This window comes from Oncorhynchus nerka, linkage group LG15, assembly GCF_034236695.1.
Source record: "Oncorhynchus nerka isolate Pitt River linkage group LG15, Oner_Uvic_2.0, whole genome shotgun sequence".
NCBI classification, from domain to species: Eukaryota; Metazoa; Chordata; class Actinopteri; order Salmoniformes; family Salmonidae; genus Oncorhynchus; species Oncorhynchus nerka.
In genome coordinates, this window is record NC_088410.1 from 71,799,503 (window position 1) to 71,815,295 (window position 15,793).

General features: G+C 42.6%; 1 protein-coding gene across 7 annotated transcripts in view; it reads left to right on the forward strand.

The window, feature by feature from the left end:
* kcnab2a (potassium voltage-gated channel subfamily A regulatory beta subunit 2a) overlaps positions 1-15,793 on the forward strand; it is a 134,920-nt gene that overhangs the window by 33,717 nt on the left and 85,410 nt on the right. For 6 of the 7 annotated variants that reach the window (XM_065001875.1, XM_065001873.1, XM_065001876.1 and 3 more), the window contains 2 exons: positions 6,463-6,627; positions 8,905-8,946. In XM_065001875.1, the coding sequence (XP_064857947.1) occupies positions 6,554-6,627; positions 8,905-8,946 (116 nt within the window). In that variant the 5' untranslated portion in view covers positions 6,463-6,553. The remainder of the gene's footprint in view (positions 1-6,462; positions 6,628-8,904; positions 8,947-15,793) is intronic. The other variant, XM_065001878.1, reaches the window with a different exon arrangement.

Genomic DNA, 15,793 nt, shown 5'->3' on the forward strand with positions numbered 1-15,793 from the left:
TGTGGATCTGAAACCCAGTCAGTATCTGGTGTGACCACCATTTGCCTCATGCAGCACGACGTCTCCTTCGCATAGAGTTGATCAGGATGTTGATTGTGGAATGTTGTCCCTTTTTAATGGCTGTGCGAAGTTGCTGGATGTTGGCGGGGACTGGAATGCGTTTTAGTACACAATCCCAGAGGATCTCAAACCTACTCAATGGGTGACATGTCTGGTGAGTATGCAGGCTATGAAAAAACTGGGACATTTTCAGCTTTTAGGAATTGTGTACAGATCCTTGAAACATGGGGCCGTGCATTATCATGCTGAAACATGAGGTGATGGTGGCGACTGAATGGCACGACAATGGGCCTCAGGATCTCGTCATGGTATCGCTGTGCATTCAAATGGCAATATATAAAAAGCAATTGTGTTCGTTGTCCGTAGTTTATGCCTGCCCATACCATAACCCCCCCCGCCACCATGGGGCACTCTGTTCACAACGTTGACATCAGCACACCTCTCGCCCACACGATGCCACACATGTGGTCTGCGGTTCTGAGGCCGGTTGGACATACTAGCTCTAAAATGACTTGAGACAGCTTATTGTAGAGAAATTAACATTCCATTCTCTGGCAACAGCTCTGTTGCCTCAACTTGAGACCTCTGTGGCATTGTGTTGTGATGACAAAATTGCACATTTTCCAATGGCCTTTTATTGTCCCCAGCATAAGGTGCACCTTTGTAATGATCATGCTGTTTGATGAGCTTCTTGATTTGCCTCACCTGTCAGGTGGATGGATTATCTTGGCAAAGGAGAAATGGTCACCAACAGGGATGTAAATAAATTTGTGCTGAACATTTGAGAGAGAAATTGATTTTTGTGCTTTATTGAACATTTCTGGGTTCTTTTATTTCAGCTTATGAAACATGGGACTAACACATGTTTTTATTCAGTGTACATACTACAATTTAGATTTGCCAGTGACCTCACTATACGATATCATAATACTTAGGTGCCGATACGATATGTATTGCGACTCACAATTTGTATATGTATTGTTTCAATACTGCCATTCTGTTCCAAACATATTGCTCAGCATATGTCTGCTGCAGAGGGACAAGAGAAACAGTTCTGATCAGTCATGGAAATAAGTGCTGAAAACAAATTGGCTCCCTATTTGAAAAGATTGAGAACAAGCAATGGGAAAAATACCTACTGGACTTTTGGTGCAAGTACAGCCAACTAGTGCAAAATTAATATTGTGACATTTTAAATTTATGATGTCTTCAAATAGAATATCCCGATATGCATTACCCCCCCCCACTACCACCACCATCACAACTATGGATCTCTTGCCACTGGGAGACTGAGTGGGACTCTAGTGACGCATGGAGCCCAGAGGGAGTAGAGCGAGGTGAGGTGTGCCCAGGAGACACACAGGAGGGAGAGATGCATGGCCCTAGCCTGCCTGTGTGTGTTTGTAAAGCCATGCTGCAGCAGCACAGGGCTTCCCTCCAGACCACGCTGCTCTCTCATCCCTACTCAGAACAGCTGACTGGGCAGGCAAGCTCCCTTCAACTGCAGTTTAAAAAACCCCAAAAACATTATTCTCTCCCATTCATTTTTGTATCTTTCTCCTCCTGTTTTCCCCCTGGACTGTTCCCTTCACTAGGTGTGTGTTGGCCAGTCGCCGCAGGCTGAAAATATCTTCTGGGGGAGCTTGGTTCAGTTGGTCTGAACTTCCCGGGCACCGGCTGCATTGGCTGCAGATTTCATTAGGAATTCTGGACCATTCTGCTTTCCTCCATCTCAGTTAACAATGGCATCCATCAGAGTGGTTGTGGCGAAGTACTAGCAACCTGAGGGAAGAATATTCCATCCCTCCCTCCTCACTGGCAGCGCCAGTGGCTTATGCCGAGTTGAGGAAAGCAACAGGACGAAGATGTATAAAGAGCTGCTGCTGTGTGAATAATTTAGGAGGGCTGTGTTTCTAAGACGACATTGGAGAACAGAAGATGTGTTTCTTTTGAGCGCCTCGTTATCTGCTGCAGTGACTCTCTCTCTGCTCTCACAGGATCCTTCGCTCACTTCACAAAAGCTAAAACCAACCAGCAGGCAAGTTAAACAATAACGCTGTCCTGAATGTCAGAACCACTCTCCACCTCTCCCAAGTTTGTTTGGCCTGGCCTGAGGCACTCAGGTTCTTATATAACAGGGCAGTGGCAGTGTTCACAGGCTGTGTGTGCCCAGCCCTATGGGCACAGGACCAGCCCAGAAACCACAGCTCTCTGGCACTAAACAAGGGCTTTTACAATCACCTTCTCCCCTTGACATCACACCCCCCTCTCTCTGGTTGTCAGTGTTCCATTTCATTCGACATTGTTTGTTCAGCTCAAATCTCTGTGCCCTCTGGCTAGAATAAAAATGAGGTATGTAATGTCAGGGGTCTGATTTGCAGAAGTGTGTGTAATATAGTCTGATACAGGTTTAATCTTAGGAATATAGTCAGTGTTTTGTTTGTTGTTGAGGAGATGAACCATGTATGCTCGTATTCACTGCTATATCACTGTCCTCTCCACTGGGCTCTTCTGGTTTCCATCTGATCGATCTGCTCCGCTCCACCATATCTGTTTGCAGCAGATATTTTTATGTCACCTCTGACTGTGCATTTTGCGCACGTATGCAGAGATCTTATATCTTCAGTCTGTCTCCTCTGCTCTGCCCTCTCTCCCTTGCTGCAGTATGTGGTAGTTGGTGGTACTGTAAGGTGTGTGTGTGTGTGTGTGTGTGTGCGAGAAATAAGAATGAAGTCAAAAGCAGTTTGAAATGGAAGACACCATGTTGCCAACCTATGGACTTAAATGAGTGGAGTAGGAGTATGGTGGCTAGGTAGGCGGATGCCTCAGTGAGGGAGACAAGGTTACAGTCTCTTAAAAACATTACTTCCCTCTGTCCCCTGTACAGTGACCGATCACACGCCATGTGTGAAGCTGGCCTGACACTATGGAACACTATCTAATATCGCACCTTTGGTTTGGTGAGAGGGAGAACGGTTGGTCTGAGGTTAGCCATACATTTTAGTACTGCTCCATAACCAATGGAGAAAGCAGCTCTCACCAGCCACTGATGGCCACTAGGGCTGGGAATTGCCAGGGACCTCCCAATACGATATCTATTGCGATTCTCACACTTCTATATTTGTTGCGATTCGATACTGTGATTTTATTACGATTTGATGTTCCAAACATATTGCTCAGCGTATGTCTGCTGCAGAGGGACAAGAGACATGAGAAAATGAGTGTGACTCGCTATTTAAAAAGAGCTATAATGGATAAATACTGGCGTTTTGGTGCATGTCCAGCCAATTAGTGTGAAAACAATATTGCGATATTGTCAAAAGAATATGATCTTTTGTAAATAATATCCCGATTATGTAACTGTTTTTAAAAAGGGAGCCAATTTGTGTTAAGCACTTTTTAAAAATTTCCATCACTAATAAAACTTGTTTTTTCATGGCTGTCTCTTGTCCTTCTGAAGCAGACCTATAGTGATCAATGTTTGCAACATCAAATCGCAGTATCGAAACGCAATACATATAAACGCAATACATATAGAATCGCAATACGATATGATATATGTATTTTGAGGTCCCTGGCAATTCCCAGCCCCAAGAACATAGTGTGTGGGCTGTCTTGCACATAGTACACATGGCATGCGGTGGTTTGTGTGTTGTAACTAGCCCATCACAGAAGCAGAATGAGGTGCTGAGGATTGGTGAGTCGTCATCTTTGGCCTGTGACTGTTCATCACTCAGGCAGCACATAGGCTTTACCACTGGAGATGGTTTACTGGACATTATGATCGTTCTTCAGACCTCTGTGCTGTACACCCTACAGCGCTGGTCTGTAGCATGGTGGTTATGAAGCCAAACCATGATGGAGTTTATGCTAAGCAGCAAAGCTGAAGTAGATGCTAACAACATGAAGTGTTCCCTTTGATCCATTCATGATGCCATATTGAAGATCATTTTCCAAACTCTTTGTTTTGTATGGTTTAATTGATCTACAAAGTTGCTATCCTGAATCTAGGCCTCCATTAATGGTGCCTGACAGTGAGGCTCATGGATGTGCTTTTAACTCCAAACAGGGAGCAGATGATTGGTGTCAGACGTTTTCTGCAAAAATAGGCTACTTATGCAAATTATTTTCATGAGCATTTTTTTTCCCTCTGGCAGCGACTGACCTGTACTGCTTCTGTAATCAAGTGCTCTCTGCAATGCATGAAAAAGGAGGCAATTTTCACACTGCTGTGCCTGTTACAGCTCATCCGTCTGTCTGCAGATGATGATGAGACTAGGATGCAGTGACAGACAACTTTTCATAATTTATCAAATAATTATGAGAACCGTGACATGAATATAGCCGTTTTTGAATCCTCTGATTCTCCTTCTGGACTTTATTTAGATTCATATTGAGATCTCTTCAGTATTATTATTTACCTGTCTGTCCTCTCGTCCAGTGCCATCTGGTGGCATCCATGTGTGTTTCCTGCTACTAACACTCTACTGTACATTCCAGGCCAGGACTGCTCTGCTGCCTACTTATATAAGCCCCGTCTCAAGAGGAATCTCTCTCAGGCTGGGTGTAGGTGTGGTTGGCTGGAGCCTATGGAAAAGCATAATCGGTTGCCTTTGACTCCATGTTGCCTTTTGTTGGACAGGAATGAAGGTAGCATTATGTAGGTTCCAGTATGTAAGACTGGCTAAACACTAAACAGGCAATACTAAGGCATTTGTTCTATTTGTCTTTATTCCAACCTCTCTACTTAAATCCATCTCCACCCTGTCTCGGGCCATCCTCCTCCTTCACACGACTTCTGTCATTTAGTCTGCCTGTCCTGATGTGTTTGGATCAGCATATGGTCGTGTTGGGCCAGAGGGTGGTTCTGATCCGATAAGGGTCTGTCGAGCACCTCTGTCTCCCTGCCTGCAGTTTTAATCTGCAGAGTGCACCTTGGCCCATTAGAGCAGTAAATCTGAGCTCAACTCTCCAACTGTGAAGTGCTGCCAGGACGAGTCTGTACCGCAGTGCTGCAGTAAGTGTCTCGCTCTTTCCTACTGCAGCACAGCCATCTAGTGTATATGCTTCTACCACACACAGAGGACTTTGATGCACCAGTAGTAAACTGTCAAGGCAAAGGGAAAAACACTCAGCCTAGCCTAACGGTGTGCTGAGGGCATAACACTTAACTGACTGAGACTGTAGGTCTCCTGAACAGGATGGGCTAAATACCATTTACTAACACTTTAGCCTTTGCTTCAGCCATTCAAGAATACAGTGTTGAGGTCTGGTACCACGAAACCATGCAGCCTCTTAAAGGAAGGGCCCCCAAATCCAACATGACAGCTCCTGCGTCCTCTGTTAGTGATCAGGGAGTCGGTGGCATTAGATAGATATAGAATGAGTTGTGTGTGAAATGTGTGAATTATTGCATGGGGTCTGTGAGAAAGCACTTCAAAGTTAAGCTTAGAGCCCTGCAGGGGAGTAAAATAGATGAGGCTAGTCCGACATACCTAAAATCAATTTGGGGGAGTGGACATTTACTGCTGAGGCTTTAGAAAACCCTGGAACTATTGTATCTCTCTTGCAAGTTTGTATAGCTGTGTATGCATGGGCTTGGTCTGACTGGTAGCAGGTAATGACGTATGCAGTGACATCACTGGGGCTGGACTTCGAGCTTAATAAAATAACTTGGGACTTTTCCTATGGGGCAGAACTCATGAGAGACATCAGTTGTATGTGTGATGTTTGATATTTGACTTTAGTCTACAGCTGTATTTTGATTAAAAGGGTTGATTTACAAGTGCACATTTTGAGTGTTCCTAATTTAAGTAAATAAAATGGAAGCACAGAAAAACAGAACCCTCCTCCTCCTTGCCTCCCAGCTCTCCTCTCTCTTGTTATAGCCCCTTACTTCAGCAGTGCTCTTCTTGGGTGAAATCTGTTGAATTATTCATCAAAACTAGTCGTTCTGAGCGCACACACAGCAAGGGCAGGATGGGGAGGTATGAGGACGTCCATGACTTTGTAAATGTGTGTGGTAGGTCTGTGCATGTGGTGTATATAAGGATGTTGTAGTACAGGGCTTTGACGTCATGTGGCTGCAGAGACCATAGCTCTGACTGGGCAACATTTTTCCCCTAGTTTGCAAAATGAAAGAGTTAACATTCCCAGTTACAGCCCACTGAGCCCAGAGAAGGCAGTCTTATTGGTTTGATATGCATTGAAGCTGCTGCCTGTGGTAACTGTGGAAATGGTGCCATCTAGTGACTGGTGAATAGTAGTGATATTCTATGATCTCTGAAATGACTATTTGACAAAAACAATTGAATTAGTAATGTATATAAGTTGTCTTCCTCCTGATCACTATAACCATCCAGACAGTATACAGACTAACTGTGTTTGCTCTGTCCCCTCCAGAAGCCCAGTTTGGTGAGAGACAGTTCCCTGTCTTCCCGGTGAGAGAGAGACCCCTTCTGTAGGCTGGCCACATCCCCACCCTCCCGCCTCCATGTATCCTGAATCTACCACAGACTCACCTGCCCGCCTCTCCCGACAAACTGGCTCGCCTGGCATGATCTACAAGTAAGTCCTCATTTCTACTTTTCATCTTGTTGAATTTGCTGCCTGCTATTCAGGAAGAGAAATCGTCTTTTCACACCCACATGTTTGAACACCGTTGATAATCAGAATAGGGGAGGCACTCAACACATTTGAGAATGGCGGGAAACAAGCGCGATAAATCCTCAGTATGTTGCGATTTATTGTTACTGCATACGTTTTTACTAAGCATTACGTTCTAAATATTAGTTTAGTAGGCAGGACAGATTTCGGACATGGCCAAACACACACACACACTCGGGGTGGTCTGATGGTGCATTAAGTTAATTTGTCAAGCCTGATTAATACAAAATAAATCATCCATACTTCATGCCACTTCCATTCTATTCAGGATTCTCACAGCAAGCAGTCGTGTGCCATCCAGTCCTTCTGTTTGTAGTGGAAACACTCATTTCTGTTCTAGCACATCCCCTTTCATGACAATAATACAAAATATAGAAATATAAAGAAAGAGAAACTTACGTTGAAAGAATGAGGGGCAGCATGTTCCAACACCGAAATGCATTTTTTGCTCTTGTCAGATAGGCTACTGCTATATAGATACATTGAATGTACAAAACATTAGGAACACCTTCCTAATATTGAGTTGCACCTGCTTTTGCCCTCAGAACAGCCTCAATTCGTCAGAGCATGGATTCTGCAGTGTGTCGATAGCGTTCCACAGGGACGCTAGCCCATGTTGACTCCAATGCTTCCCACAGTTTTGTCAAGTTGGGTGGCTGTCCTTTGGGTGGTGGACCATTCTAGATACACACGGGAAACTGTTGAGCGTGATAAACCCAGCAGTGTAGTTCTTGACACTCAAACTGGTACCTATTACCATACCCTCTTCAAAGGTACTTAAATCTTAAAAATCCTTCTTTAACCTGTCACCTTCCCTTCATCTACACTGACTTGAAGTGGATTTAATAAGTGACATCAATAAGGATCATAGCTTTCACCTCGTCAGTCTGTCATGGAAACAGCAGGTGTTCCTATTGTTTTGTACACTTCGTGTATAGGCGTAGCCTACAGAAGGAGGCTCATTTGAACATTTTCGCTCAGAAAATGTTCGATAAAGATGAGCATTATAATGTTAGAGTTAAAGGAGCTGGCCTTACACTGGTAGGCATTATAATGTTAGAGTTAAAGGAGCTAGCCTTACTCTGGTAGGCCTAAAACGTTCTTCCTCAAGTTCAACTGCCCACTGCCTTCATTAGCCTGCAGTAAATAAAGCTTGATTAGGGTAATATCAAAAGTAACTCAAGCTGTTGTTTATAGAGAATATACGAACAGCTTATAATATTGCGGTTTATTTTAAGGTTATTTTTGCATCCCTGCCTACTTGGTTTAACCTTTTTCATGGTTATTTTACTTCAATTTCTTAACTTTTATTTTACTTCTCACGCGTTCTCTCGGTCTCCTCACCAGCAGGCACACGAGAGGTGAGCGGTCGGAACAAGTTTCAGCTGTCCCTAATCAATATGTTTTATTGAGTGTCAATTGGCTGACACTGATAACAAGCTCCTGCCGTTTTCACCTCACACATTCAATTAACAGAGGACGAGTCCAGTCAATAAATCACACATACCCAAGACCTGTGGCAGTTATATCAGATTTTAGATTTTTAAAAGTCCATTTAGGACTCAGACCCGCTCGGGTCCCGGTTCGGATCTGGGAATTTCGGGTCTAGTGTGGTGTCTATGTTCACCTCTAGTGTGGTGTCTATGTTCACCTCTAGTGTGGTGTCTGTATTCACCTCTAGTGTGGTGTCTGTATTCACCTCTAGTGTGGTGTCTGTATTCACCTCTAGTGTGGTGTCTATATTCACCTCTAGTGTGGTGTCTATATTCACCTCTAGCGTGGTGTCTATGTTCACCTCTAGCGTGGTGTCTATGTTCACCTCTAGCGTGGTGTCTATGTTCACCTCTAGCGTGGTGTCTGTATTCACCTCTAGCGTGGTGTCTATGTTCACCTCTAGCGTGGTGTCTATGTTCACCTCTAGCGTGGTGTCTATGTTCACCTCTAGCGTGGTGTCTGAGTGTCAGTGAATGACATTCAGGGTCCAGTTATTCACAAGGAATAGGTAAACGTAGTGTAACTAGGCTTTCCTCTCACATGCTGCATGTGTTCTATGTTATTCCCCTTTCTCTCTTGTAGCTTGCTGTTCCCTCCTCCCTTCTGCTACATGTTAATCTAAGCTGTACTCTCTCCTCCTCTCTTCCCTCTTCGCTCTCTCTTAATCTCTTCCGCTTGCCTCAGCGCACGCTATGGGAGCCCCAAACGACAGCTGCAGTTCTACAGGTACCACTCTCTGTCTCTCTCTGTGTGTGTTTACAGTGGAACACGGCTCGGACTGCTGCCTCATACTTCTGTCAGTCTGAATCATCCTCTGCACTGATGGAATTTTTTTCTAGTCACCGTTTGGCTAATTAGCAGTCAGATTTAGTCTCTGCTGGACACCCAATTGTGCTGTTTGCAATGTTGTTCAAATGCTATGTTGTAGTCTGCATTGCACTCTGCCAAAGACTTTCAAATAGTTATCAAAGTGTTGCATGTAAAAATGACCTCATACTTCAGTTTAAAGTCTGTACTGTACTCGGCCCTGCCCAGTAGTGTGGTATCCGGGTTGTTGGTCTTGCTGTTTCAGAGAGGCATCATGTTTTATGGGCTGAGAGATGAAGTCTTATTCTGCTGATCTGGTTATAAAAAATCATGACGCTGTGTATGCAGGGTAATGAGCTCTGTATCGGATTTTGATCTCCGAGCCTTCTCTTGCACATTTCTGTCCTTTTTTTTAAGTGCAATGAGTCCCGCTGCTACCCTGGCACAGAGAGAGGATCGATCACTGCTTCACTCTCTGTCAGTCTCACACAGACTGGCTAGAAGTGTGATGGGAAGGGCAGTTTACCACTTTTCAATCATTTCATCATTGTACACTAAATGGACATGGCAGTTATTTTTCCGGGAATGTGTTGACCCGATGTAATGTGAGAGTATGTTGCATGGCACATTTGAGTGTGTGTGTGTGTGTGTGTGTGAAGCTCCCGACGAACAGTTCTTCTGGTGTCGTTGCTTCCAGAGGCAGTTTTCAGAAAAAAAATGTCCCTTTTTCAGAACCCTGTCTTTCAAAGATAACAGATCTTCATTGTAAAGGGTTTAAACACTGTTTCCCATGCTTGTTCAATGAACCGTAAAAAATGATCATGCACCTGTGGAACGGTTAAGGCACTAACAGCTTACAGACGGTAGGCAATTAAGGTCACAGTTATGAAAACTTAAGACACTAAAAAGGCCTTTCTACTGACTCTGGAAAAACACCAAAATAAAGGTGCCCAGGGTCGTCCCTGCTCATCTGCGTGAACGTGCCTTAGGCATGCTGCAAGGAGGCCTGAGGACTGCAGATGCAATGAATTGCAACGTCCGTACTGTGAGACGCCTAAGACAGCGCTACAGGACGGACACATTATTACATTTCTGTTAGACACATGTCTGTGGAACTTGTTCAGTTTGTCTCAGTTGTTGAATCTTATGTTCATACAAATATTTACACATGCGAAGTTTGCTGAAAATAAACGCAGTTGACAGTGAGAGGACGTTTCTTTTTTTGCTCCGTGTGTGTGTGTGTGTGTGTGTCAAAATTGGTCAAGCTCAGTAAATTTGGTTGGAATTCATTATTGACTGCAATACTGTCTCTATTCAGGAGTGAGACTGGACCCCCTCAGGAACACTCAACACATTTTGTAAAGCATTTACATTACATTTACATTTAAGTCATTTAGCAGACGCTGTGTCTTTGGCAATACAATTTGTGTACATGTCCCACTATACTAGGGTTAGGTTTTCAGAAAACAGATGCAGGTTTTCCTCTAACCAGTAAAAAGCATACCCTTAACATGATGCTGCAAACACAATACTTGAAAATACATTGGGTATCACTTTGATGTGTTGTATTGGCTTTGACCAAAACATTAAGTTTTTTTGTTTTAAGCCAAAAAGTTTATATCGTTGTCTTGCAGTATTATTTCAGGACCTTGTTTTGAACAGATAATTCAAAAATAGTTTTTTTTAACAAAGGCTTCCTTTTCACTTTGTCATACAGACTAGTAATGTTAAGGGAATGCAATTTTATGAAACCCTCTGTATTTTCAAGTATTGTGTTGATCAGGTTATGGAATGCTTGTCACCGGCAGGGACTGGGAGGTTTGTCAGGATCAAAATAAATATCAGAGGAGCAAAGCCCAGGTAAAAAGTTTGAGGAAAACCTGCCTCAGTCTTCTCAATACCTAACCCAGAATGGCTGACTTTAAATTAGCTTAAATCATGGCTTTCCATCAATGATTCCCAACTAAATTTACTGAGCTTGAGCAATTTTCACAAAAACAATGGATATGTTGACCTAAGCTGTGCAGAGTTGGTAGAATCTAATTCACAATCCAATGTAATCACTTTTTAGATTTAATTTTAAGGCAGCAAAACTTAACAGCTGTGCAAGGGGTGTATAGACTTTCCCTAGGCACTGTATCTCAGTCTGTGATGTAGTCTGGTCGGTGGTATTGCAGTCAAGAGATTTAATGTTTACAATTTTACACAACGAGGCTTTTAGTATTTCCGGCTCTGACCCTCCTTAACCCTTTTACTATGTCCAGGGGAATGAGGGTGTTCCTGTCAAGGGTAGTCCCTCAACCCCAAACTTCTCATGTTGGCTACTCTGTCTGTCACTCTGGTATTTAGTGAGAAAAATACATTTTTCAAATGTAGGCTCTTTGAATTTGATACTTCATCGTACTGTTTGGTTTGCACAAGGCTCATGGTTTTCCTCTACATATTTTTTTATTTGACCTTTTATTTAACTAGGAAAGTCAGTTAAGAACAAATTCTTATTTTCAATGATGCCTTGTTCAGGGGCAGAACGACAGAAAATGGATTTCCTCCACCTTGTCAGCTCGGGGATTCGATCTTGCAACCTTTCGGTTACAAGTCCAACGCTCTAACCACTAGGCTACCTGCCACTCAAACATGTATGGACTAGGTACTGTGTAGTGATCTTGACCTGACCAGGTATTATCTTTTCAATATGTAATGCAGAAGATTTCTGAATGGGTGTTTTTGTGAAGAACTTATTTTCCTGTTTTTAAATGTCAGTTATAGGCTGACATGTAGCCCAGCAGATGTATGATGACTGCTAGACATGTGCACGTACTTGACTGTACACACAATCATTATGTTCTGACTGGCTCTTGGTAGTCTTTCCTGTGGAACAACAGAGGCTTTTAGCGCAAAAGCTTTTGTGAATAATTCAGGCCTGATATTATTTGCTGATGTTAGCAGAAGCAAGACGAGGCACTAAATGACATAAATGGATTTCCTCCATGAGATCTAACAGGGAAGGGGGGTATTGTTGCTGATGGTATAGGGCAGAGTGGTGGGAAGGCACTTTCTCATCCACTAATTGGTTTAGACACTTAAGACACTCCCAGTTTGGGTGGACACGCTGCAACGCTGCAGGCAGTGTGTGTTTATAAGAGCCGGCTGGCACTTTACCACCCTCTCATGAGCCGGCCTCCTAGAAATCATCAGGTGAGTTTGAGCAAAGACCATTGACCACTGCTTGTATATGTTTGAGTGCACTGTGTGTGAGGTTGTGGCTGGATGTGTATGTGTAGTTTGGAGCAGGTGCATGCTGCCTGGCTTGGAACCCCTCTCCCTCTTTCTCTATGGGCGGTGGAGCCCACTGGCCTGGAAGGACAGGGGAAGCTGGAGAACTGGAAGACACCTACGCCCTTGATGGCAAACATGGAAAGACTTCAGGATTTTATCTAGCTTTTTTGTCAGTTGATTCTAAGCTGAGCAGGACATTAGATGAAGGCTGTGCTTTGTGGCAGGGTTAATACCACAGCTTTCCTTCAGCAGACTGGGAGAGAAACAAAGTGCTGTTCAAGTGTCTGCATCAGTCAATATACTTTAGGGATCAATAGCAGTTTATTGTCTTCGTACTTCCATTGTAGATCTACAGGGTAAAATGTCCTGAGTCCCAGGTGCTGTAAAGCTAAATGTTATTGTTTTCACTACAAAGGCAATGATGACAGGCTTGACAGAACTCCCAGCCTGAAAAGTGCTAATTTGTCCAAAATGGGCATAAGAACATTTTTGTAAGGTTCTTGTTCAGTGTTTCACCAGAGCGAGGATGGATGTTTTAAAATTGTAATTTGAAACATTTCAGGTGCTTTACTGGCACTTCTTGTTTAGCTATAGGCTACTGATAAAGTATTCAATCTGAACTGAATTGTCACACTAGCAAAGACCATGTCAGAATCCGACATACTACTGAACATCGGCTTTTGAAAATGGCCATGGTATTTCTCTATTTTTCTACTGTGTTTTAGCTAAGCTATTTGTTGGACTAATTGTAATAGTTTATGTGAAATATGTTGCTTGATATAACAATTCAATTTATGCTGTAATCCGTGTCAGATCATGCAATAATCTGTAGGCTAGCCCATTTTAAGATCTGTTTAGTCTTTTGTCTCGTTACTGAGGACATACACCGAGTGTACAAAACATTATGCTCTTTCCACGAGACTGACCAGGTGAAAGCTATGATCCGCTATTGATGTCACTTCAATCAGTGTAGGTGACGTTGAGACCGGTTAAAGGATTTTTAAGCCTTTAGACAATTGAGACATGGATTGTGTGTGTGCCATTCAGAGGGTGAATGTGCAAGACTAAAGATGTGCGCCTTTTTGAACGGGGTACAACTGCTGCTGGGTTTTTCAAGCTCAACAGTTTCTTGTGTTTATCAAGAATGGACCGACATTCAGCCAACTTGACACAACTGTAGGAAGCATTGGAGTCAACATGGGCCAGCATCTCTGTGGAACGCTTTTGACAAAGCTTTTGAGTTCATGCCCTGATGAATTGAGGCTGTTCTGGGGGCAAGGGGGGGAGCGGAGCAACTCAATGTTAGGAATGTGTTCTTAATGTTTTGTACATTCAGTGTATATTCTGCATAGCATTATCAAAGGGAAATAAGCTGTGCAGAAGTATTGTCTATTACAATACCTTTAACACTGCTACCCACTAGTGACAGGATTGAGCACAGCGCTTTCCCTACAGCATTGCTGATTGTAAAAGAACGGTCTCATGGCTCTTTCGTGGTGCACGGGTCAACTATTTGTGCATCCGTCCACAATTGCTAATAACCCATCTGCAACCGCCTGAGTATGTGATAAAGTGTCAATCTGAGGCCCACTCCCGACCTAAACCCGCTAGTATAGAAAATGCACTGTAGGCTACAGACACTTTAAAAAATGTATTTTTATTATTTTATTTTTTCAATAATTTTTTACAAGGGGTGCAGTATTATTATTTATTGTGCCTGATTTTAGATATGTTTCTACCTATAATTTGCAACATTTTAGTAGGCTATTTATGTGTCAATAATAATTATTTGTCTATAATTAGTTACATAAAGCTTTCTTCTGTCATATGCTGGCCTAGAAGACTAAATAAACACTTGCTCAACAGAATGTCATAAATCAATACACTGAATGCTTAAATCGAGTTGACATCAGTAAAGTTTTCTGTCATCTCTGCTTCTGTTGCAGAACAATGACGTTTAGGGACCAGGGAGAAAATGCAATTACTCAAAACAAATGGGAAGATTTTCTGTGTGTTATGTCCAAATGGCTTGACAAAGGAAATGGCAAGCCGTGCAAACATGACACATGTTTCTGATAAGAGTTCCGTTTTCCTTGGATGCATATTTTAGTTGGTTGAAATACTTACAGCTTTCATGATGCTGATAAAGATAGCACTCTCTACAGACGGTCCCTGACTGCACATTCGCATTCTCTCAAGATGCTTAAAGAAATAATTCATGTTTCTCCACTCCTGTTCCCACTTCATTTTTTTTCTTCCTACATTTGGTGTATTATTTTAGTGGAAGAAATGCTCAATTCTGCAGGAGTTAATATTAAGGCTACGTGTGAGGTTATAGACCAACAGTCAGTGTCCAGATATCAGTTTCACCAATCTTGAACAGTAGGCAACAGTTCCCTTGACATGTCATAGGCCTATTTGAAGTCCCCATCTTGTGAATGTATAGTATAGTGCTTCACAATCATCACACACATTATCACTGCTATCATTCTCTTTTAGCGCTTCACCAAATCTTTTCCAAACATGACTTTTCTGGCCCTCCCTTTCAGCTCTCCATTTAGCAGATTTTCTCTTATTGAATTAAACTTGGACATTTTTCCTTTTTGCTTCCATGGATCAATATTTTTTTTTTTTTGCCCTTTCCCAAATGCATTTGGCGATTGTCGTGGAGGCTGTTTGGCATGTGTATAGTTAAGCCCTAAAGCTTAAGCATACGCACTAATGCCAGACAGCCTAAAATAATGATAGAAATGTAGCCTATAGATATAAATTGCACTAGAATTATAAATGTATGGATTTAAGGTATTTTCAATTTATTCAACCTTTGTTTATCAACAAGAGTGGATTTGATAGCAAATAGACAAGTGGTTAAATATGTCATTACTGAAGTACTGTGCATTCGGAAATACTTTTTCCACATTTTGTTACGTTACAGCCTTGCTCTAAAATTGATGAGTAAAGTGTTTATTTAATCCATCTACACACAATACCCCATAATGACAAAGCGAAACAGGTTTGTAGAAATGTGTGCAAACTTCTATTAAAAAGAGCCCTTATTTACATAAGTATTCAGACACTTTGCTACGAGACTAAAAATTGAGATCAGGTGGCATCCTGTTTCCATTGATCATCCTTGAGATGTTTCTACAACTTGATTGGAGTCCAATTAGTAAATTCAATTGATTGGACATGATGGAAAGGTACACGTGTATATAATGTCCCACAGTTGACGTTGCATGTCAGAGAGAAAAAAAACAAGCCATGAGATCAAAGGAATTGTCCGTAGAGCTCCGAGACAGGATTGGGTTGAGACACAGATCTGGGGAAGGGTACCAAAACAATTCTACAGTATTGAAGGTTCCCAAGAACACCTTGGGAACACCTTGGTCACTGACAGAGGTCCAGACTTCCTCTGTGGAGATGCTTCCAGAAGGACAACCATCTTTGCAGCACTCCACCAATCAGGCCTTTATGGTAGAATGGCCAGATG